General features: G+C 39.5%; 1 protein-coding gene across 4 annotated transcripts; it reads right to left on the reverse strand.

Moving 5' to 3' along the window:
- Window positions 1-10,267: 10,267 nt before the first annotated feature.
- LOC121896178 (dystroglycan-like) lies at window positions 10,268-23,584 on the reverse strand. Of its 4 annotated transcripts, none has more exons than XM_042409905.1 (3): window positions 23,282-23,584; window positions 15,583-16,147; window positions 10,268-14,317 (listed from the first exon to the last, which is right to left on the reverse strand). In XM_042409905.1, exons 2-3 carry the CDS (start codon window positions 16,003-16,005, stop codon window positions 12,008-12,010), a joined length of 2,733 nt encoding a protein of 910 aa, XP_042265839.1. In that variant the 5' UTR covers window positions 16,006-16,147; window positions 23,282-23,584; the 3' UTR covers window positions 10,268-12,007. The 4 variants fall into 4 exon arrangements, with proteins under 4 accessions (XP_042265839.1, XP_042265841.1, XP_042265842.1 ...); XM_042409907.1 differs by lacking the exon at window positions 23,282-23,584 and adding an exon at window positions 23,154-23,247; XM_042409908.1 differs by lacking the exon at window positions 23,282-23,584 and adding an exon at window positions 21,779-23,117.
- Window positions 23,585-23,856: the final 272 nt, after the last annotated feature.

Raw genomic sequence — 23,856 nt, forward strand, 5'->3', positions numbered from 1 at the left:
ATTGCCAAAACTCTCAAGGCTCCTACGTAACGGCCCACCTGCTCAGTATGCATCTGTTCTGTAGGCAGCAGTTTCCTGGGAGAATCAAGTGGGAGAACATCAAAGGGAGGAAACTAATCATGGTGGACTGAGAGCAAGGCACACTCCACCAGGAGGACTTAAATGTTTCAAACTCTTAGGACTGTCAGTCACAGATTATTATGTGTGGAACATTTGAAGTCGAACAACAGATTTTTATAGACCCTTAAAATGTACACTGTAGGGTAGGCTTGCCATCGGTTCTGACTATTAAGAACTGTCTAGATGGTTACAAATTGGGTCACGTTTGCGTGACCCAATTTGACAAAGTGACGCTTCTGTTCTATGAAATGTACATTTCAGTGTGCGCTTCATGTGACATGTAGAAGTCGCAGCACCAAAGGCTCAGGCTCTCTTCAGTCTGAGTTTTAATGTCACTTTGGTCCAGCTCCGCCTTTGAGGAAAGCCTTCCTTATCTTGTCAGAACTCCTGATGCGCTCTTTCACAGACAATTTACTGATCCTGAGTCTAGATTAGCTCTGTTTCATGGCTCCTGGGCCCTGGGCTCTCCTATCTCACCATAAATGTCCAATTATCCAACTCCAGCCAGAGTGAAACCTTATCTCCTTCCCGTCAGTGACCAACCGAGGCCTGATATAGCATAGGGTGGATAAAGACACTCTTCTTATTTTTCCCCACTGCATCTTGTACTCAAAACCTCCTTATGATGCCAGTTGTTTCCCGGCATTTTTCTCTTCCTCTGTATCTACTCTGTTCTGGAGAAATCAGGCCAGTACTGTTACCGCATACACATAAGATTTTTATAATTAGTGGTACAGTAAGATAGCCATTGGACAGACATGAATCACATCATCCACATCTCCTCATAGTCACTAATTACCCTCCACAGGAAGATTATGAGTAAATTTTGTGAACATGCTCTGCAGCTAAAATGCTGTGTTTGTTTTTCTACGAGCGATCCAAGAAACAGATACAGCCCTTTTTTTTAGTGAATAAATTTGTTTAGGGTCACTGGGTGCTATTTCTTATCTGTGGGTCCACAGAACTACTCTTTGCCTAGCTTAGACTGCATGGTATGGTATGTGTGTGTGTGACAGCGTTACTGCATTTTTAATCAGCGGAAGAGACCAGGCATCATTCTCATCACATTAGTGTCTCCTGGTATTTATTCCTCTCTCTCTCTCTCTCTCTCTCTCACCACTTTTACTCCTGGAGGGGAGTTGGGTGGGTGGAGAGAATACATCTGAAATTTGCTCATTTGACAGTCGTTAGAGATATGGATTCTGACAGTACACAATTAGCTCAGTCACCTCCTTTATCTTCACTCATGTGTGGCTGGGGGATTTAGTACGTGTTGCCTCCACTGTAATGACTGTTATACCTCTCTCGCTGCCTCCCTCCCTGTCTCTTTCACTGTCTTCCCCTCCTATATCATCGATATCCAAACTTCTAATTCCATCTTTCAACCCAGTTAATGATTATATGAAAATTACATATCTGGCTTCATGGATTTAATTGACTGCTGTGTTATTAAGACGGCTGAGCGAGACGAATGCTCTTCAGAAATTGCAGCTGAGTAGGTACGCTAATCTGCCGCTTTCCCCCAATTTCCCCTGTCAGAAAAATGCTTTCATGGAGAAAAGAAGTACAGAGTGCTGGCATACATCTTGTGAATATGTTGTGTATTTGTTGTTTTTTTGGCTTTGTGAAGGATGCAGCTCAATTTTAGGATCTGGTAGCCCACTTGTACAAAATAAAGTACATTTTTTTTACATTGAATTGCAGTTCCTGTTCACGGCAGAAGCAAAAGCCAACCCCATCTAAACCAAGGGAGATCATCTGTGGCTTAAGCAGGAGTTGACAAAGATAAGTGCTGGCTGGCTGTGAAATTTAAGAGAGCTAAGCCCTTGATTTCGTGAAGCATGGCAAAAACAATGTATTTCCACATCCCACACAGATCACTGTTATTTCAAAGAAAAGTAAATGCCCAAAGAGAAACAAAATACTGAAATGGAAATGAATAGTTGTGAAAGTGTGATAGAAATCCACATCAAACAAAGATGAAATGAAATCAAAAACCCAAAATTCCACTTTCTTCTTAAGAACTGATCCTAATTCAGGCACATAAATCCTTCACATGAATCCACCTTTAAAGGCTTAAAAGATATGAGTTTTGCTTTAGGCGTTTGTGCAGGAAGTGTAAAGTCAAATGATTATAAATCAGTTCAAATTGTGAATTATAGTCTTACCTCACAAACTACATCGCAGAGGATTGTGTGTCTCATTTTTCAGTTGGCGGTGGAGTGTGGAGTGCTCTCCATTTGATTAAACTCTACCCAAAGGCTGCATCAATTATGTATCTTCACAATGGAGTTAATGGACTGCAATAACAGTTGAAGATGACTTGACTAAATTTCCACATGACATGGCAAGAAAAATCTCACTTTGGTAATGTAACACCCTTGAAGAGCTTGTCTGAAAAGATAAAAGATCAGCTCTGCTTCTGGATTTTTAAATAAAATCACATTTTCTTTTGTTAACTTCTCTGTTAATCGGTAAAGCATTGTGCCCTCTGACAGATCTGTCTCTTCCAGGAGAGTGCAATATGCAACACACGTCTCTGCCGCGCACAAGGCACTGTACATCCCTCAATATACCTGTGTGGGGTTCATGTGTGCACTGAATGCATATGTGTGTGTGAGTATGTCAGCTTGCAATCCATCCACCTTGTGATACAGCCTCTATAACTCTGGTCTCTTGGGTTTCGATCCCATGAGTGGACGCTCGCAGAGAACAGAAGGGGCCCGCCAAGCCCCGACTACACAGTCACTGACCCATCTGGCCTTTCGGCCTGCAGGGAGCATGCAGGATGCAAGGACCAAATCCCTGCACAAATTGTGCTAACATGAGGCCGACAGCTCACACAATGCCTGTAAAAAAGTAGAAATGGTGTACCTCAACCACATACTGAGCAACCCCCATGTTTTATTTTGAGATGTTGTGTGTTATCTGGACTGCACAAAATGACACGGGGGCAAAGAGTTTCCATCTAAACTACTGAGAAGACTGTGCCACATGGTACATAAAGCGACAGTGATCCTGCTATCTTTGGAGCAAAAACTACATGTTGATTCAGCTGTGATCTCTGCAAGTCTGGCAGAGGATGGTTCAACATGACATCGCAGAGCAAGGTGGTTTTAACCTGACCTCCGTGCTGCTGTTTCTCCTCTACACTCAAATGCACAGCCATGTAAATGTTTCTAATAACCTCTCACATGACAAGTGTCTGCTGCTGCCCTCGGCCCCTGCCAGCAGCAAGCCTCAGCTTAAAATGCTGCTCACACCATTAACGCCAGTGCAAGCAGCCAGCACAAGGCAGCATCTGTCATGTTTTCTCCCCCGGTTGGTTATGAAACCCTCCCCAACTCCTTAGCTTTGTCATGCCTCTGAAAATCCACGGCATCTGAGGCGCAAACGGGCTCCTTCCATGACTGAAGACGAGGATTTCCATCCCAGCTCTGGAATGAATCCAATTTATGAGATAAGAACCAAAATGCAATTAGTCTACACTTTCTAAATCTGTGACTGAATTGTGGAGTCTCACACTTGTTCTAACTTATCTCACTTTCTAATTATGAGTGTGACTTAAGAGAGTGCCGACACATTTTATTATCAGGGGGAATTAACTAGGGATCACTTCTTTGCTGATGCTGAGTTTAATAAATAGCAAACATTAATGATACCTTTATTGATTTACATGTAGCATTAGGCTTTTAATTAATGACTTTAAATAAACTCAAATATCTTATAATAGGATCTTGTAGTCTGTACACACAGCATCTGATAAATGATAATTGCAGTTTTGTATTTTGTTTACCACAGCTTAAGGCTACTTGTTATTTGTCTACAAAAGATATGTTGATCTCATGCAAAGGTTATTAATCAGTGCCTTTACCATGGTGTGATGCTACTGCCATCTACTGATGCTGCAGAGATCTCTGACTTCCTCTCAGTTTGCCCCCATGCCTCAGAGCCGTGCATTCTCACTACCCTGCCTCAAAATGTAAGATCTGTACAACCAGTGCCGACAGATGACAAAATGGACTTCTGAATAGACTTCCTGTTCAGCGCTCAGGGCAAGCAAGCCAACATTATGTCAGTATTACAAAGTATCAAATGAACTTACTTGATTCTTTCACAAGATGGCGCTGCAAGCATTGTTGGTGGGAAGACAAGAGGCAATCTCAGATGAGGTGAGGACTTCATTTCATCATGATAATTTCAAATGCTGCAAGAGAATATACAGTAAAAAAAAAACAGAAACACACATGCACTTGCTTTTGTCAACTAGGAAAGGAAATAATTACATTAATTCCCTGGATACTGATACTTATTTAACCACGACTGCATGCTTAACCCAAACCCTTACTCTAATCTTAATCTAAAATTTAATTGTTGACCTTGTGTTGATCAGATTTTTTGCCCTCAAATGTGAGATATGTGACTATATGAACAGGTACAGTTGTCCACACAATGTGATTAATACAAATGTGAACACAAAACATTTTATAAGAAAAAAATCGCTTCACCAGTCTTCTTAAAAACCTACAATCCAAAATTGTTTAATAATTAGAGCAGCAACGATTAGTTGATTAATCAATTAGTCAGTTGAAAGAAAATAAATCGGCAACTATTTTGATAATCAATTAATCAGTTCATTTTTCATGCATAATGTCAAACTTTCTTTAGTTCCAGCTTCTCAAATGTGCCAATTTGCTGTTTTTCTTTGTCATAAATGATGTATCTTTAGGTTTTAACTGTTAGTCAGAAAAAACAAGCAAACTGAAGACATCACAGTGGGCTCTGAGAAATAATCAGCAGATTGATTCATAATGAAAATAACAATTAGTTGCAGCCCTATTAATTATATCTAATAATGTGTTATTGTTTCTCACCACTAAAGCTCAACTTTCACAGGGTTGAACAAACTCCAATAACCAGTACATTATTAAAACTAGCTTTCTGGCTAGCTAATTAGCAGTAAGCTGACAGGAAGCAGAAAGTAGTTTGCTCTCTAAATTAAAAAAAAAACATACCAGCTACTGTTTGAAAGAGTTGATAATATTTTTTCTAAATGTTTCACACAGACTAATTATTGGTTCATTATTGTTACCCACAAGATTTTATGACACTGGTTAATTGGTTGAGTAATGTTGAGATGCAGTTTAAGCTAGTTCGTGTTGTACTGCCTCAGGTATTTGGACAATATTTGAAATTTGAATGTTATTAATGTATTGTCCCACCACCACCCATTTTATGCCCCTTTGGCTTACAAGGTTTATTAACAGAACAACAGGACAATACACACATTATCCTAAAAATGTCACATAAGCAGAAATTCCAGGGCTGCATTACATAGACTGTAAAAAAAAAAGATAGACATAGCCACCGCTAGCCACCACTCTCGTTTCTTTTTTTTTTCTTCTGTTGTTGTTGTTGTTTTTTATGCTAGAGGCTAGTTGATACTTGGTTAGCACAGTGCATGTCTATGGTTAACGGTGCGCTAATGCTAATGCTTTACAAACCGTTTTATGTACTTATCAGAAAAAAAACGGAATATCTGACTCTTTAGAGGGTCTTTTAGTACAACCGAATGATGAATAAGACGTTTTTAGGCAACCCAAATGTTACAATTAACTGAAAACACTGAAATAGCGATGGCCACGACTATACTCTGTGAATCTGGGGTTACACCATGGTTACATTACCTAGTCAACATTGTCGCCATGGTAGTACCTGTCACTCAACATGCACACTTATCATGAACGGGGAAAGTAGCTGTAGAGACCAAAACTGTTTTCTGTACCTGGCTGTAAACATGTTTATTTTTGCTGTTAAATTGGGCATTTTAACATGAGGAGTGACTCTCTGGGGATTGACTCACTTTTGGAGTGGCCATTTGAGGAACTGCAGTTTTTTGCACTTCTGCGTTGGCTTCATTTTTCAGCCCCAAAGGTTGCCATTAGATTTGCTCAGGGATGTATTATGGATTTGTTATTGTAATCTTTTCTATTTTAAGCATTTGAACACAAAAAAATACATTTGCATGGGAGTTATATGGCAACAATTCAGTAGCCTCTTATACTAAATGAAACTAGCAGTGATGGTACCTCTCATTCATTTTCTATATCTGATTATCTTTTCAATATCTGATCTTATCTGATTATGTCTTTGACCTATGTACATAAACAGCACATTCAACTACTGTAATTAAGTACAATTTTAAGGTACTTACACTTTATTTGAGTATTTAATGCTACCCCTAAACTCCATTACTATTGAGAGGGAAATACTGTACTTTTCAGTTCACCTCATTTACTTGACAGCTATTGTTATTGCAGCTTTACACATAATATGAATAGTGTATAAAATATGATGCATTACAGATTAAACTACCCAATAATATATAAAGTAGTTAAGATTATCTTCACCTCCACCAGAATTAAAATGCTGATCAAAATGCAACTAATATAACAGTTAAATAATATCATATCTAATAGGCTAATATGACAATCACATGGATATTTTTCTGCAAAAGTAGTTTTACTTCTGATACTTTAAGTACATTTTGCTGATAATTTTGTAATACTGTAAAATTTTGCTAATAATATTGTATTTATATTTAGCAATATAGATTTTTATGGATTGCCTTTAACTATCAAAATATGAAATATATATGCAGTACATACCTATTACTTCCTTGACAATTATCCTTCATCATTACGCTGTTTTTATTATTATCATTGTGCTCTCAGCCTAATGGGAAACAGAGTGCTACATTTCTTGGGCTTTGGGCATCTAATGAGGCCTATTACTGAGTTGTCCATACCATGTGGTGCTGCCCACCATCATAGCCTTCTGCTATTTCCACTGCAGAGTAGCAGATCATCTTACCGCCTCCTCAAGCACTTGGGTGCACACAAAGACTGATTAGTTTTTCTTTTTTAATCAAGAGAAAAGTTTGTGTCAATAATACTGTGCAGCAGAAATAATTACCCTCCTGTTTGCAATGAGAGCTTGGCCTGGCACTGCTATTGGCCTAATTAGAATTTGGTATGACCCCAGGAATTATAAACACGCTTTCAAAACACCAGTTTTGATTAGTGCTCTGCCAGTGTTTGAAATAACAAAGATATAGCAGGTGTTGCGTCAACACTAAATATGGATGGATATGTGGAAATTTGTGCAGCAATTTCAGCCAATTATGAGGCAAAGCATTTGTGTTTATCTGTGTTTTTTTTTTCTAGCACATTTTTTCCCCCACACATTGACAGTGGTGATGCAGGTGCAACGGATGACACATGTGGTTTTGTGTGCAGAGCTGCAAAGCTTCACACGACAGCAGGTTTTCAAGTGCACTGAATCAGACACATCGACCAAAAGGTCAGTTCTTCCTATAGCTTTTCATGAGGTTATACATTTTTCATCACGTACATTAACTTTCATTCCTAATGCATTATTAATGAGTGTGTGTGTGTGTGTGTGTGTGGAGGGGGTGTGTGAAGTGAGAGATTGGCAGGGCATAAAATAGCCTCAACTCCACATTTTGATACAACCTCATTACCTACTACTGCCCGCTGTTATCACAACTCCATTTGTAGATTCAAACCACTCAACTGCTGCTGTAGCAATTAGATAATCCCTCATGTAGAGTACTAATAGACACAGTACCTCTACATAAAGTAGATGTGCTTTGAGAAAAATACAGTAGGTTGTGTACTTTTGCAGGAAGTCGTCACTTTGTTTCAAGTCCCATGCAGCCTCTGCATTAAAACTATTAAAAGTGCATACAAACTAACAAACTTAACTACTAAAAAAGTCCAGCTTTAGTGTTAAATAGTGACAGGAAGACATAACAGCTCTTGGTTATGTTGGTGCGCATTACTTTCACTTCTCTCAACCTCAACCCCACAGAGCTGCTGTCAACTGCCTGAATTGCCACATCAGCAGATGCGACTCTTGTCTTTCAGTGGCCAGCAACTTGATCAGGGGCATATTCTCTCTGGCTCTGTGAGCCAAAGGTGTCAAACGGAGGCTGCCAGAGGTGATCCTTCCTGCAGTTGTTAATGGCTGTTATGTTTTCAGATTTTCAGGGTTCCCAGTGTCACTGGAAAATATAAAGCCTTGTAAATATGTAACCTTTGCAATGACAACCACCTGGGAGACAAGAATCACATTTTGTGTATAATGAATAATAAGGAAAAGTAATATTTATATCATCCATCTAAAGTTTAATTGAGTTTGCTATTACATCCAAATAAGCCAAAAGTTATATGTGAATTGGATGCTTTTTTGAAGAATGTTCAACCTCTCTTTAGGCCATTTATGTTGTACTACATTCCTGCCGGTTACCATTGTTTTGTCATTATTTTATTATGTTGTTCGCACTCCATACCATGTAGCCATGGTCTCGAGCCAATGAAAACCTGGAATCATGTCTTATTTATGCAACAAGAGGTGAAATATCAGCATTTCAGCCTGTATATTTATATACAGCATTTGCTGTATTTTATCTCAGTCAGTGTTTGTAGGGAGCAGAGCTTTTAAGTTCGGTGTGACTGATAGCTCTTTTAAATGAGTCAGTCGCCCACAGTTAAGATTGTTGGTGGCTAATTGATAAATGATTATAACATTCAATTTGCAACATAACCCACCTCATAATTACCAATTATGTGTTATAATAACTAAGACTAGTAAGACTGAGAAAATGAGAGCAGGGCAAATATAATTACAGCACTGACAATCAAGAAATAAAAGATTTTGTTCCTCAGATTCATGGACAATGCATATTCTATACAAAACCTTAAACTGGTATGCACAGTATGGGGTTATGGGTATGCTTCAGTAACAATTCAGTGACATTTTTTTCCTCTTTGCAATAAGTCATGGCCTCAAAGATCAGTGATTTTGTGGGAGCTGAAAGGTACAAAACTTAGAACTTGATTAATTCTTTAAGTAACTACTCACCAAGTGTAAAATACTGTTAAAATTACATCAAAAAGCTTTCACAACAGTTAAAGGATTTCATTCTAGGCGAGAACAAATCAAAATGCCCTGCATTGCAGTTTGTACTGAAAATGTACATTTGTCAAAGCAGCATGGGTCTGCAACGTGTCACCAACCAATGAAACTGTTTTTGACCTCTCGCGAATAAGCCATCATAACACAAGCTCTACACTAAAAGAATCTGAGAGCAGATATTAGTCATAGTTATTGATATTTCTCCAAGAGATGTAGGAACAGAGAGCCAAAAAAAGATAAACTGCCCACCTAAATGCCACAGAAAAGGAGCACTTCTCTTAAAATATCACACTGTCTCACCAGGGCTGCCTGCTGTGTACTTGGTTTATTACAACAAAGAGTGTGTGGCTCATGCTATAGACAAAACCACCCAACCGTTGGAGCCTATTTCTATAAACTGTTGAGAAAGTGACAACACACTGTAAAGCAAGGCTGCAATAAAGCCACAGGTTCTGTGCTACAGTGTGACGTACTGTAGAGTCACAAATGTGATGATAAAATAAATTTGGAGAGCAAAGTAGGTTGTAAGATATTTCAAGCTTACTTATCAAACCTTAAGAATACTAACTTTAACATATTTCATAGTTTGCACTTAATTCTAAAAAAATGGAGTAAAAAGTATGCATCAGTGAGACTAGGGTCATAATGTGAGTAGTTTCATACAATCTATACTAAGACTGCAACAAACAATTATTTTTATTATTGATTAATCAGCAATTATTGTCTCAATTAATTGTTTTGTCTATAAAATATCAGATAATAGTGAAAAATGCCTGTCCACAGCCCAAGGTGATGTCTTCCAATGTCTTGTTTTGTCTAACCAACAATCCAAACCCTCAAAATATTAAATTTACACTCATTTAAAAACACCCAAAAACAGCAAATATTTGCATCTGAGAAGCTGGAACCAGCAAGTATTTAGTATTGCGTTTTAAGAATGACTTTGATTATTATTCGATTATCAAAATAGTTGCTGAATAAATTTGTCATTTGACTAATAATTATTGTTGTAGCTCTAATCTATACAAATATTTGTGTAAAAGATGGCCCAATTTTACAACTTATCACACATCTGCTTTTAACCATGTAGATAAAATATATAGAGCAAAGACACTGTTTTATATTCTAATTGACCTGGTACTGCAAGTTGTGTTTATCAGTTCTTTAATACTCATACAACTCTATTTTATAAACATACCGAAAGAACCAAAATCAAGTTCCATTTTCTCAAAAAAAGAGAAAAAAAAAACACCATTAAAAAGAGACTCTACACCATCTTTGAGGCTTTACAAATAGTATTACATTTTATTAATATATTTTCATAAAACAAGTTTAAGACTGTATCAAAAACTCAGTAAAAACATTAGATTTTTAACCATTTTTTCTTATGGTGATATCAGGTATGAAATGTACATAATTCACATATTGTTGTGGTTTCTTTGTTCCCCATCATACTGAGATAATGCATTATTATTTTTTTTTGTGATGGGTAGGTAAACGTTCTTTTGTACCCTCGCAAACTATAAAGTTGTTTTTTTTTTTATGATTGTGATCATAAATCTAGACATACAATTAAAAAATAAAATTATTTCCCACTCTGGCCCACCCTTTTCCCGACTAGGTTTACTGATAAAACACTAACATTATGGAGTTCTTTAATTTCACAGGCACACAATTATGTACATCCCCATGTCCCCATGCCTCATTTGAACTGACAACAGGCAGTGCACTAAACATAACAGTGCAACTCTGAGCACCCCCCACCCCTCATACCAACAAAACCAACTGAATATAAGACAGTGGATCCACCTCATTGACTACGTCGCCAATTCTCATCCTGCTGTGAACCACAGCATACCATTGGCCCCTTCTTTATTGTTGTAGCAACCCCACAAAGCTTGCCTTGTGACCACTGTCATCACCTTGGCAACAGCAAAACCAGTCATCTCATAGGCAGGTTCAGTGGCACACACATTTAAAAAAAAAAAAAAAAAAAGAAGAAAGAAAAGAAGAAGTCATTATTTGTTTTGTAACTTAATTAGGCTACATCTACAACAGGCGTGATCAGTGTAATGTCCTTTGTGATCAAGTACCAGAGGAATCTCAGTCATGTGGCAAGTTCAAGGATACAAAAAGAATTTTTTTTTTCTTCTTATTGGACTACCACTTACTGCGTTCAATTCTGCGCAAGACACATAGTGCAAGGTTTAACAAGAATTTGCATAAGTGCAAGGTTTGCATGTTATTGTCAAGAGGGAGCAAAGCATAGAAGAGAACAGGAAAAGATCAAAGTCTAAGAAACAAACAGATTTCTGTGTAAATAAAGTGTTTCATGCTTTCAGTTTGGCTTTTTGTATTTCATTCCCCTCTAGAAATAACAGGTGCAAAATCTTAGTAAACCTAGCCAAAGGACAGGTAAGAGTGATATGGAACTCAAAGATTAACATTGTGAGGGAGAGCCTCAAGTCTGTTGTCATGGTGACATCTGCTTAAAGGCCCTGTGGGCTTCAGTCTTTCCTGCTTCTTTATTATTTTCTATACAATAGAAATAGTACGTCATTGAAGATACAACTGACTCTTCTTGGCAAAAACAGACAAATAAGAATATGCAAGAAGTCAAAAGCAGATCTGAAGGACAGCAAAAATAAAACAAACAAAAAAAAGTGCTGGAATTACAAACTGTTCCCCATCCATTTGCCCTGTGCCAGTAGTAGAATTGTACGATACAGTGTCTTATCCATGATGGTCAAATATATGGGTATGGTTGCCTGCTCCTCTACAAAGTCAAAGCCGTTTCATTGAACACATGTAAAATTACTCCTGTAGTAGTTTTCAACAAGCATCCCTAAATTGCACCTGCTTTCCAAACTGAAAGCTCCAGTGAGCGTTAGGGAGGCACATAGGGAGGTGGTGACCTGTATGAGGTCATGTTCTTGGGGCGGGAGCCTTTGCCCTCTATGGGGACAGTAAATGGTGGTGGGGGCTGGTAAGGGGGGGCATTAGGATCATCATCTTGATAAACAGAATACTCCTCCAGCAGATCCTGGTTAAGCAGGGTACTGTGGGGGCCTGCCATGTTAGGGTACTCTGGAGGTGGAAGTGGGGGCTTTTCCTCCTGAAGGATAAGAGGGATGCTGGAGGACGGGGGTGACTTGGAATCATCCAACTCATCTGCAAATATTATGGGGACTCCTTTCTTGATGAAAGTGGCCTGCTCCTCTATGGTCATCTTCCCTTTGCGCTTCTTACGGTAACAGACCATTGCAATGATCCCTGCTATTAGCAGCAGGGCTGCTACCACCACAGCAGGGATGACTGTGTGTAAATACACATCATCACTGCTCCTGCGTCCTGTCCCAGGTGAAGGTGTAACAGTAGGAATAACAAGTATCGGCACCTCTCCTGGTGGAATGAAGGTATAGCTTTGACATTTATTTGTGCCACGAATGGAGATGTTAATGGGTTTGAATTCAGGCTCCATGGCTTTGATGAAGGCCAGTTTAGGTGTGCCTTGGGGGTCAGAGATCTTGTTGCTGAGAACTGTGATCTGGTCCTTTGGACAAGGACTCTGCTGGAGACTGTTATTGGTCCATTCTACCACTATGGAGCCCCTAGTGATGCTTCTCAGGGTCACTGTGCTGCTATTTCGATCACCAAGGGCATAAGCCAACTTTTTGGTCAAAAGAATCTTTTTATGGACATCATTGCTTAAAGTTTTAGGGTCACCATGGAAACGAGCAGCAAACACAACTGATGGTTTGTCATTAGTCGACCAACGGTTGACTCGAACCTCAAATGCATCCATGATACTCTTCCCACCCTTATCAGTAGCTAACATGAAGTACTCATGTTTCCCCTCATGCTGCTCCTCTGGAAGTCCATACAACAGCTGAATAGTGCTGTTGAATTGGATCCAAGATGTTTCATTCACTGCTTCTTTGGGGGTCTTCTTCAAAGTCAAACGCAGCTTGTCAGTAGTACCATCCTCTCTGTCAAAGAATGTATCGGGAGGAATCTTAACCTCAAAGTACGTGCCCACCCATGCATTCACCTGATCAATAGCGTTGCGGATCTCTGGGTTTTGATTTAAGTCTGGAGCCAAAGAGAGAGGAGTGGTGCGTTTGGGCGGTTTAGCTGTGGTGGACTTGGGTTCCCGAGGAGCTGGGGTGGAGGTTTTGGGTTTCTTGGGTTTCCTTGTGGCAGGGGGTTTGGGTCTTTTGGTGGTGCTTGGTGGTGTTGGAGAAGCAGTGGCCTCAACAAATGTAGGTCGGGTCATGGTAGGCTGGATAGGGATGGTGCTCGTAGTTCCTAGTACTCTGGTGGGTTGGGGAGGTCCAAAAACAGGTGTGTGGGCTATCTGATCTCTGACTCTCATAGTGGGCTTCACTGGAAGAGGCAAAGGGCCTCGAACAGGGGGTGCAGAGTTGTCTGTTGCTGGTGCAATAGAAGGTGAAGTTGGGGTGGGAATAACACGTACAGGGGGCTCTGGGTGAGTAGTTGGAGGAAGCAGGGAGGGCACTGGAGTAGGAGTATTATATAACTGCCGTCTTACCCGTTTCACTCCATGGGGCTTTTTGTTGACAATGTGCCAGCCAACCACTGGGTATCCCAGCCGGGCTGACATGGTCCCATCCTTTGCTGAGGATTGGACGCTGCTAATGTCAGGAATATTGCTCTGGTCAAGGGCACATCCAAGTTTCCATGACAGTAGGGCCCCATTTTCCACCACCTTCTTGGCATTCCCCGGCCCCGCCATGAAAGCAGACATGTCAAATAAGCGGTTGTTAACAACAGGGACCACCCTCATGTGCTCCAAGGGCACATGTGAGAATTTTCTCATAATGCCTAGTAAGTTGACCCTCTGTTCAGAAACCATCTTTGTCAAGTCAGCATCCAGTATGACTGTGAGGACAGTGACCGGCTCCTCAGAGCCACAGGTGAAAGGCTGGAGGCCACTGATATCTGACTGTAGAGTGAGTAGGGCTGGTTCAGAGTCTGCCCGTTCTTCTGGGTATACCTCAATAGAGAAGACCGTGCTGGGAAACACTTGGCTGCCAGTCTTCTCAATTATCTCCTCTCCAGACACCAAGATATGATACACACCTTTATCCTGCTCCAGGGCCAAGCCTCTCAGAATGCAGCTTTCTTTGTCCCAATATAGCCAGGAGGGTAAAGTGTCCTTTCCCATCTCAGTGAGCTACAGGAGGAAATACAGAACATTAATATTTAATACTATAAGTATACTTCTGAGATATAAGTGGAGTATGAAAAGGGAAAACTCATTACTTACTTTCATTAAGTAAATCAAAAATAATTACAAATGAGCATGAAACATAACCAGAACCCAAGTGATGGGTCTGAAAATCACTTGCTTAGTCTGAATTTGAGCTTTATATCATAATGTAATAGAACAGAAAAAAAACAACAAGTAGCAGTTGTGAAGTTGCAACTAGGAGAAGTTGGGTATTTTTTGTTGAGGAACTACTTAAACAATGAATCAATGATCAAAATTATAATCTCTATTTAATTCTCTGGTTCCTATTGAGGTTGCAAGAGAAACAAGAACTTAAAAAAACAGACAGGAACTAGGAAAATACACACACACATATATACCTAGAGTAAAAACAAAAATGCTTTCACTATCTCTCCAACACCCACACCCTCTCCAAATTCCATTCAGTTGATCAAATCTTGCCAAATATGAACAGGAAGCAGAGTGAGCTTCTATTCATAATAACTATGTGAGTCATCACTCTTCATTTTGAGTTATTACCGTATGATAGGATATCATTCTGCATCACCACTTGGGCCAATAATAATCTCAACTCATTCATAAGTCTGACTGGAACAAATTGCACCAGTCGGCTTCAATCAGCAGTTGAAAACTGTTCAAAACTCAATGGATAAATACAATATATTATGCATGTCTACTGAAACAGAACAAATATTCAACGTGACCACTGTGGTCCCAATTAAGGACAAAAGACCAATAAAATAAGAGTGCACATTTTTACCACCTTTAGACAACTGCACACATCTTCAGTAGTACCCCTTTTTACTGTTTAACATTCTTATAGAAATTCTCAGCTTTCAGAGCTTTATTCAGTACACCTAAACATCCTGGTTAGAGAGGAATTTTTCCATGACACAGTCTAATGTGAACATTCAGATGTGTACACAAATAACGCCTGGGGTGTGGTCTGTGCAAACAAATAAATCATCCCAACAAATGCCAGTCAGTATAGCAGGAAAGGCATACCATACTCACCAGTTTGTTTTTCTGAGTTTGTCTTTAACAGAAATGCTATTCTCATTGAACAATTAAATCAGACCTCAGAGTTACAGATAAAATAATTTACAATAAATAGTTTTCACTACCAATACTTAAATACTATGTTATGAAGGATTACATGACAAACATTTCCCACATATAATCAACAGATTTACTTTATGTGTACTTACATGGACATTACAGCTTGCATTGGCAGGTCCTGGTGGAACCTTCAATTGGAACACCTGGCCCACGATTGCCGAGGAGTCAGGGATGCCAGTGTGCACGCCCCCATTCTTTGCAGAGGAATCTGGGATAGCTGTAGGCGGCCCTTCACCAACTGAGGATGCTGCAGCCTGGAGCTCAGAGAGCACAGAAGACTGCATGGAAGCCTCTAGTTCCACAGAAATCATCTCCACCAGTGTCTCTTGCTGTTCTGGCGCAGCACCCTGGGCCACGGTCACCAGAAGCCCTATTACCAGGGAGATAGTCCTGCTCGAAAGAAGCCTGCTCCTCCCAGCATTCCCACAGCTCATGTCTCTCCGTTTAGAGTGCATAGCAATAGGCCTTTGGGCTGCCCAACAGATGTCTATGAACAACTGAAGAGGCCACATGCACTGAAGTCAGTCTGATGATGTGCTTGTGGGTCAGATTCCCTAGTTATTGGCTATGCTCACAGACAGTGTTTTTTCTTTGTAGTCCCCTGTGATCCATAAGGAGATCTATGGCAGCCTGTTAGACAGCCATGTCAGGCAGCTATGTGAGAAAACAAAGCAAAAAACAAACATGAGTGTGACAAAGTGACAAACAGCAAAAAGCATCAGTGCAAACATACAAGTAGTATTACTGCCTCACAAAAAGTTTCTGCTAATACCAAGTCATAACACTCTGAGTTCCCTACCTCAATACTACCAACAGAGTTTGTATATTGCATACCAAAACTGCATATTATGCATTTAACAGTGCTGTGCCATTGTTGTTACTTTTTAAAGACCTGATGCTGCAACATACTTTTCCTGTGTCCAAATTCAATCCCTATTTATTATAGAGTACACTTTACTGTCTGCCATTTTAATTGAGTGTCTAAATTATGAGTGTATTATATATTTATGCACTATATAGGAACCTCAAAAATTTCCCAATAGAACAAAAGAAGAAGTAGTGTTCATGATGTGTGCGCTAATGTCTGCCAGCAATGCCACAGTGCAATCTACCACATTTATAGATACGAAAATAAATAAGACAGGCGACACAACACATGTCAGTGTAAGTGTCCTAAATTCCAATTTACTGCTCACAGTACAGTAAACTATTGAGTGTCCATTACCTAGGGACTGATGAATGAGTGAACAAGGGAGTTATTTCAGACACAGCATTTGTCTTCCCACTATAATTTATAACTGAGGCAATATTTGGAATTAATAAATCACAGCAGAAAGAGTGACTAAAAATACTGATCTCAAAAACGCATGCAATTTTATAAATGTTAAGATAAACATTATCTACAGCTACTGAAATAAAATGTAATGAAATTGTAGGGTTATTTGTGCCAGATTAGATTATACACTTGTAGTTTCACAGTAATAAACATCGTTAAAAAAAAGAACATGTTGATCGCCCACTGATCTTCACTTCTCTGCCATGGCATTTTCAGTAATAGTGATTCTCATGAGATGCATTTGTGTCAAAGGTTGTTTGTCTTGGTTGTAAGTTTTAATTAGGTGCCCTGGGGGTTGGAATTATGAGTCTCCATTGTGCTGACCCAGCCAACCCCAATCCTGTAGCACTCAGAAACAGGCAGAGGAGGGTCAGCCAGTTGCCTGGAATCCTAATGTCTGACTGGCACAAGATTGTGACGTCAACTTAAATACTGCAAAATATTGCCTGTTCTAAACTACTACCACGATGGAGGAGACTTCTTACAGAGGGTCTAATTAAAATACATGTAATTCACAACCTCTTGGTCTAGAATCTACACCATGAAATCAATCAATCCCCCTAAAAATGTTTTATGCTGTTTGAGCTAACCCCTGCAATATTTGCTTGAATCATACAAGAAACTAGGGGTGTGACGGTACATGTATTCATCTCGAACCGTCACGTTACAGACATTACAGTTTGGTGCATGCAGTTGTACAAAGAATACGCTCCATGACCCAAACAATTACTTTTTTCCCCCCAAACAATTACTGTCAAAATAGTTTAATTATCCACTTAGTCCAACATGCAGAACAATAATTCTTGAGCACAAGTTCCACTCGGAACATTTTGGCAGCACACCACTTAGCTATAGCATGCTAATGGGTGTATGCTAGCTGGCTTAGCCAAGGTAGGCTGGTTACCCTGTAGTGTCGATGTCTTCACTGACTGTATGCAACACTATTATTAAAACATGCTCCGTTATATCTGTGAAATAATTGTCACCCCATCCCCCTCCCCTCTCTGTGACAGTCAGCTTTTCACTCCACCTTAGAGTGAAGCCGTCAGAACAATGATAAAAACTTTGATTTCTGACGTAGTCAGACTGCACGTCATAAGAACCAGTTCTGAGAGAGAAAGAGAGAAAATGTTGGTAAAAAGTATGAAAGTAAAAGTAGTGGTTTGGTCCCTCTAACTGATTTTTTTTTTTTTTTTAAATTTAACAAGGAACTCCCTTGAGATTGAAATCTGTTTTCCAAGGGAGACCTGGCCAAAACAGCACACCAGTTACAGTTTAAGTAGAAATAAAAACAACAGATAGGGAACACAAACATCAAACACACAAGGAAGAGACTAAATCCAGCTCAAATAAGGCAGTTGCAATTCTAAGTTACATGGACTTTTAACATGGCTTTAAATATTTCCATATATATTATTATATATGACATCAATAGATTATTGATACTGAAGCATCAGTGTGTAAGCAGCATGTTACTATTGTAGTTGCTAGAAGTGGAGCTAGTTTCAACTACTTTATATACAGTTAGACCATAAATCAGCATAACACAGCTGTCAGCAGGTGTCCTGACTCCTTGCACTGCAGCACAACTAAACTGTTTCAGTAATAGTTTTGACCAATGAACCATTGTTGGATGTTTACATTTTTCAAAATAAAAAGGCCAAAATATAATTCTCTACCTTCTTTTTTTTTCTGCTGTACCAAAAACGTACCAAACCCTAACCCCAAAACTGAGGTACATATTAAACCGTGCATTTTGTGTACCGCTACACCCCTACAAGAAACAAGCAATAAAAGAGGGCTGCTCTGCAATGGGATAGGGATTTTGCAGAACCCAACACAAATGTTCACAAAATTAACATGTATTCTCTATAACATAAGCAGAAACTGGTGCTTGGCCTCATTGTTTTGGTATGCGGTATAAAATGTAACAAACATGTTATTTTCGTCTATACTTCATTAGTTCAACCAACCATGCACGCAAATGCATGGTCTTCCAGTTAACCACATACCTGATGCACTAGCTAAGAAAGCCAAGCTTCAGATTGCTTTGGTTCACTCAACCATTTGCTTTCTCTTTCACTCTCTTTAAAAAGACTAGTCAGACAATTGGTTACATTTTGCTCAGATCTTAACAACAAGAAAAGTAACCACCCAAATCCAAATCCAGATAATAACACTATCGCTTGGTTCAAACATCTGAAATTCAAAACACCTGGTTTGCATGTTCTTTTGGGAAATTTCATCAAGTATCTTAAAAAATGAGGACACAATCTATAACATTTTTATTTACTTTCAGGTCCCACTGTCTGAAGTGGGGTTTTTTTTGGTTTGCTATTTAATATGGCTTATTTGCAATTTATGTATCTAAAAAGGTGGCTGATAAAACAGTTGAGCAACTGTATTTTCCATGGCTGGGTGGGGCAGAAAGATTTTCAACAGTAAACACTGTTGCAGGTAGAAGTGATCTGACTCTGTGGGAATTGGCAGTGACGGTTGGAAATCCTGCAGATGCTGTGCAGACCTCTATTCAGTAGCTCAGAAGGGTGTCAAAGATAAAAAGATGAAATAAAATTCATCAGAATGTCCCTAAACCTTTAACCACAATACTAGAGTGTCAGCGCCCATATCATATTACAAAATCCTTTCAATAAGATTTGAAAGACTTCAGACATGGCAATTCTACTGAACTGACAAAAACAAATCTAAACAACATAACCTGCTGTAACTGTGTGGTGACTTTATCATTTCAATAATGCTATATATTTGTCCTAAAACACGTTGAAAGATTGGTCACTTCATTCTTATTTTACTGAAGATAAGTACACCTTTGGATAAGCCAATAAAAAAAATACCCACAATGCATTTCTATGAATTGTGCAGTTTAAATAATCTCTAACCTTTGTGACAAATCAATTTTCAGCGTTAGGTTTATCTGCTAAATTCATACCTACCAAAATTCAATCAATCAAAAACAAACAAGAAGAAACTTTGGTTTCTGTGGATTCAAGAATCATCCCTCTCCTCTACTCCTTTTTACAACAGCTACCCACATATTTCTAATCTGACCATATAACTATGAGGAGCCAAAATCTCTATGCTGGTGCTCTAGACAGGCCAACCCATTGCTTTGGCATTTCAAGATGTATGATTCATCGTTGGACAAAAACTTACAAAAGGCAGCTACAATACGTTTTTGTAGGGAATTCAAAAGAGTCAGTAAATTATCTACTGTTAGCAGCTAATAAGAACATTTAGGCTAATATACACAAAACAAAAACTCCTCAAACCATATTGAGCAACCAATGTATTCTACTTTCTGTGTACATGAGGCGTTATTATTCACTGCTGTGCCATGGCTAGCAGTGACATAGTGCAGTGTTTCTGGCACAGAAGTACACTGTTATGACTAGACTGCCAGCTGGGAAAACTATGACATACAATCAGTTCATATCCACAGGGCTCCTGTACCCTCCAGCACCCTGAATGTACAGTACATTGAAATGCTAGATGGACGTATAGGAGAAAGAACATTTCAAACATAAGGCACAAAGTCACTCTGAAACATGAGTTAAAAAATAGTGACACGTTGCTTATCAGCTTCACTAATTTGACATGTTGCCACCTACACACAAATACACACACAATACTGAGTCTTGTCCCACCTAACCCATTAACCGGGTTGAGATATGCACCTTTATCTGAGGTCTTTATCTACTGAGTCAGTTGAGTGGGATTTACTTCCCATGACCTTTCCCCCTCTTCCTGTACAGCCCTCTTCTGACACCGATGATTCTAGACAAAAAAAGCACTAAGCAGTGACTTAAAGACACATGGCCATGTAAGGATATAGGATCTTCAAAAGCCTACAAAATGCAAACTGAATATGAAGACAGAAACGTATTTGTTTGATTCATCTATGCATTCATGTTTAAATGTAAAATACAAACATTAACATGAAAATAGGTTTTGCCCATAGGCTTAATTGAATTCAGAATGAACATTTACACCTCACCTCGGGCTGTTGCCACACACATGAGAAAAAAAAAGCAACATCTGAGCATCAAAGTGAGCTCTCCACAATGTGGCCTAGATTCTACCATGATCTCATTTCACAGCGTGCGAGTAATTCAGAACCCGATTCAAACAACATCTCATTAAGAAATATAAAACGTTTTAATATGTTGATTTGCAGTCTTCTAACATGCCATTCAAATGAACAACAACACAATATTAATTCATAATAGTATGTGTTTAAGATGAGTAAACTTCAACAAGTAATGGAGGGTGTTTCATTTGAACAAAAGGCCAACAATCAAATGAGAGAATTAGCCTTACATGCCTTGAGTACAGTGTGAAAATTTTTTTAAAAAGCATATCATATACTTCATTTACAATTATCACTCTGGATTAAGAATAGAGCAAACATTCAAAGCCTAGTCTTGGAGAAACACAACCTGCCTTAATCACATTTCACATTGCTCATAGAGGGGATAATTATCCCTCATTGTTATCATTGTGACAATTTCTTTACAATAGCATTGGGGCTCAGCCATATGGTACCCTTGCTTAAATATGTAAGAAATAAAACCCCCAGCACTTAAGATTATAATGTACAAAAGTGTTACTTTCAATATATAGTGGGGAGTTGATAATAATACATTTTGTTCTTATAACTGGGTATACACCAAACTCTTATTAAAATCTCACTTTCTATAACAAGCCCTTTTTATGTATGGTAAACAGTACAATGACACAGACCTGAAGTGTGGGAGATTTCTGCCCATTTCTCTGAGGCTTGCACTACTGGGGTGGGGTTGGGGGGGGGCAGTTTACAACAGTGATACCCATACTGTCTGTAGTTCAATAGTAGTTAAAACTTAAAAACCATCAAAAATAATTAGGGCACCAATGCACAGTGGCACTCAGGGCCAATTGAATTGACGTACCACATCCAGCAGCCTCTCGATAGTGCATGAGCTGAATAACAAACATATCCACAAGACAAGCTTGCTTTGCAATTGGATGTTTCCCTTGTGTTGCCCCCTCCACTGTTCCAACAAAGTAATGAAATATGTGGAGCAAAAAATACAAAAATCGGCCTTTTGTTAACCTGCCATGAAGATCTGATACTGTAGCAACTCGTTTAACGCCACAGGAAAACTACTATATGCAGTCAAAACCCGGCGTTGCAAGTGAACAAATCACTTTTGTATATTTTTATGAACAGTTGGTGTTATCTACATACTGAAGGAAGAGTAAAGTTTCAAGTGTAAAACAATGAAAAACGCCAAATCTCAGCTCTGTAAAGCTCCCCAACAAGTGACACTATCTGAAAATTAGCCGTTGTTATGATGTATCGGCTGATTTCGTGTAAACTGATTTTCACTTCTAATTGCTAACGATTGATTACTGCTAGCCACAAATGTTAAACTCTTTATATCACTATATTTGACAACATGAGATTAAAACAAAGCTACCGGACCTGCTGGAACGATTTTATTTTGTTTTTATTTTTAAAAAACGTTTGCAAATCCACGCTAACTAACAGTAAGTTAGGCTAAATCCAGCCCTTCCCAGTGTAACGTCAACAACGACAAAGACGCTGTGGTTGATGACAGCAGATGTCGTTTTTGACGTGATTTAACAAAACACCGCTATTATAGCTGCTATCATGATCAATAGCATTGACAGGAATGTGTGCAAGCCAGTCAGTCACTGTTTTCTAGCTAGCTGAGTGACTAAAAAAACGTTAGCAACCGGGCCCGTTTCAGCTGCCCCGGTTTCTACGAGAGTCGGTGCATGAGGCCTTTTATAAATGATAACGCCACCTACAACGTTCAACCTTGATAAATCATTTAGCAGCCCACACTAGGTTAACACTGTCTTTATGGGATAATTATTCCTTTAAACCGCGCAAAAATGGAATGACTAATCTGATAACCGTCTACATAAGAGTGATACCCCGCATCTGCCCGTCGCTAGCGCAGAGATGCACCTGTTTTATTCTAGGCGGAAACAAGAGGCGAGCTGGTGCTGCTGCTGCTGGGACAATCACCGCACAACTGCCTGCCTCTCTCTATTACCGCTAACGTCAGCTCAGCCCGGCTGCATTACCGATGCTGTAACTAACTAAAAACAAAAGCTTGCTTCTTGGCGATTATCCTTCAGCGGCGCTACGTGAGCTAGCTCCATCACTTTCAAACGTCGAGCACCAAAGTCGAGTTAAGAGCGACTGTGGACTGAGCGATGATAGCCGCCGAGTGTGGCTAACTAACAAGCTAACGACGAGAGAGTATACTGATGGCAAACATAGCTGGTTACCTGTCCTGTCAGGGGACGGGTGGCCGTGCTAATTCTGTTCATGAGCCAAATAAGCAAAGATGATGAAGGGTAGCGTTTTAAAAGACGCTACTGCTGAAACAGGGACAGAAGCCAAAACTCAAACTGACCTTGTTAGCGAGCTAACGTTAGCTAACTCGCGCCGTAATGTCTCCTCTTCTACCCGGAGAGCGCCGCGGAGTCTTCCCAAATGCCATTAAACATGCGCTCACCCCTCAACGCCACTGACAGATATGTAGTTAGTAGGGTATGTGAGCACAGTGAAGGCAACAGATATCTCTCCAGTTTGGTTAGTATACAGATAGTTCTCTGCTCTGTATCATAATTATGTCGGTAACTAACTACCCCTCCCTTGCTGCCTCTGTCCTCCTCGCAGACAGGTCTACAGGTTGAGGCCAATCGTGTATGTGTGTGTGTGTGTGTGTGTGTGTACCAGCAAGACTCCGCCTCCCTTTGATTTGGAGACGTGCAGGTGAAATGATGAACTGGTGCACACACTTAAATTGGGGTTGCTTTAAATGCAGTGTGTTGATGGTGGCGTTTAAATCACTTCGCAAATTATAAAGCAACCCGTAGTTGATGATGATGATCACGCATCCCCACGCATTTTATTCCAACCTGAGTGAAGCAATTACTTCGTCTTGAACTGACTGACATGAAGAGAAGTAGTGAGGTGAAAGGTGGG

Source organism: Thunnus maccoyii, chromosome 4 (genome assembly GCF_910596095.1).
Source record: "Thunnus maccoyii chromosome 4, fThuMac1.1, whole genome shotgun sequence".
NCBI classification, from domain to species: domain Eukaryota; kingdom Metazoa; phylum Chordata; class Actinopteri; order Scombriformes; family Scombridae; genus Thunnus; species Thunnus maccoyii.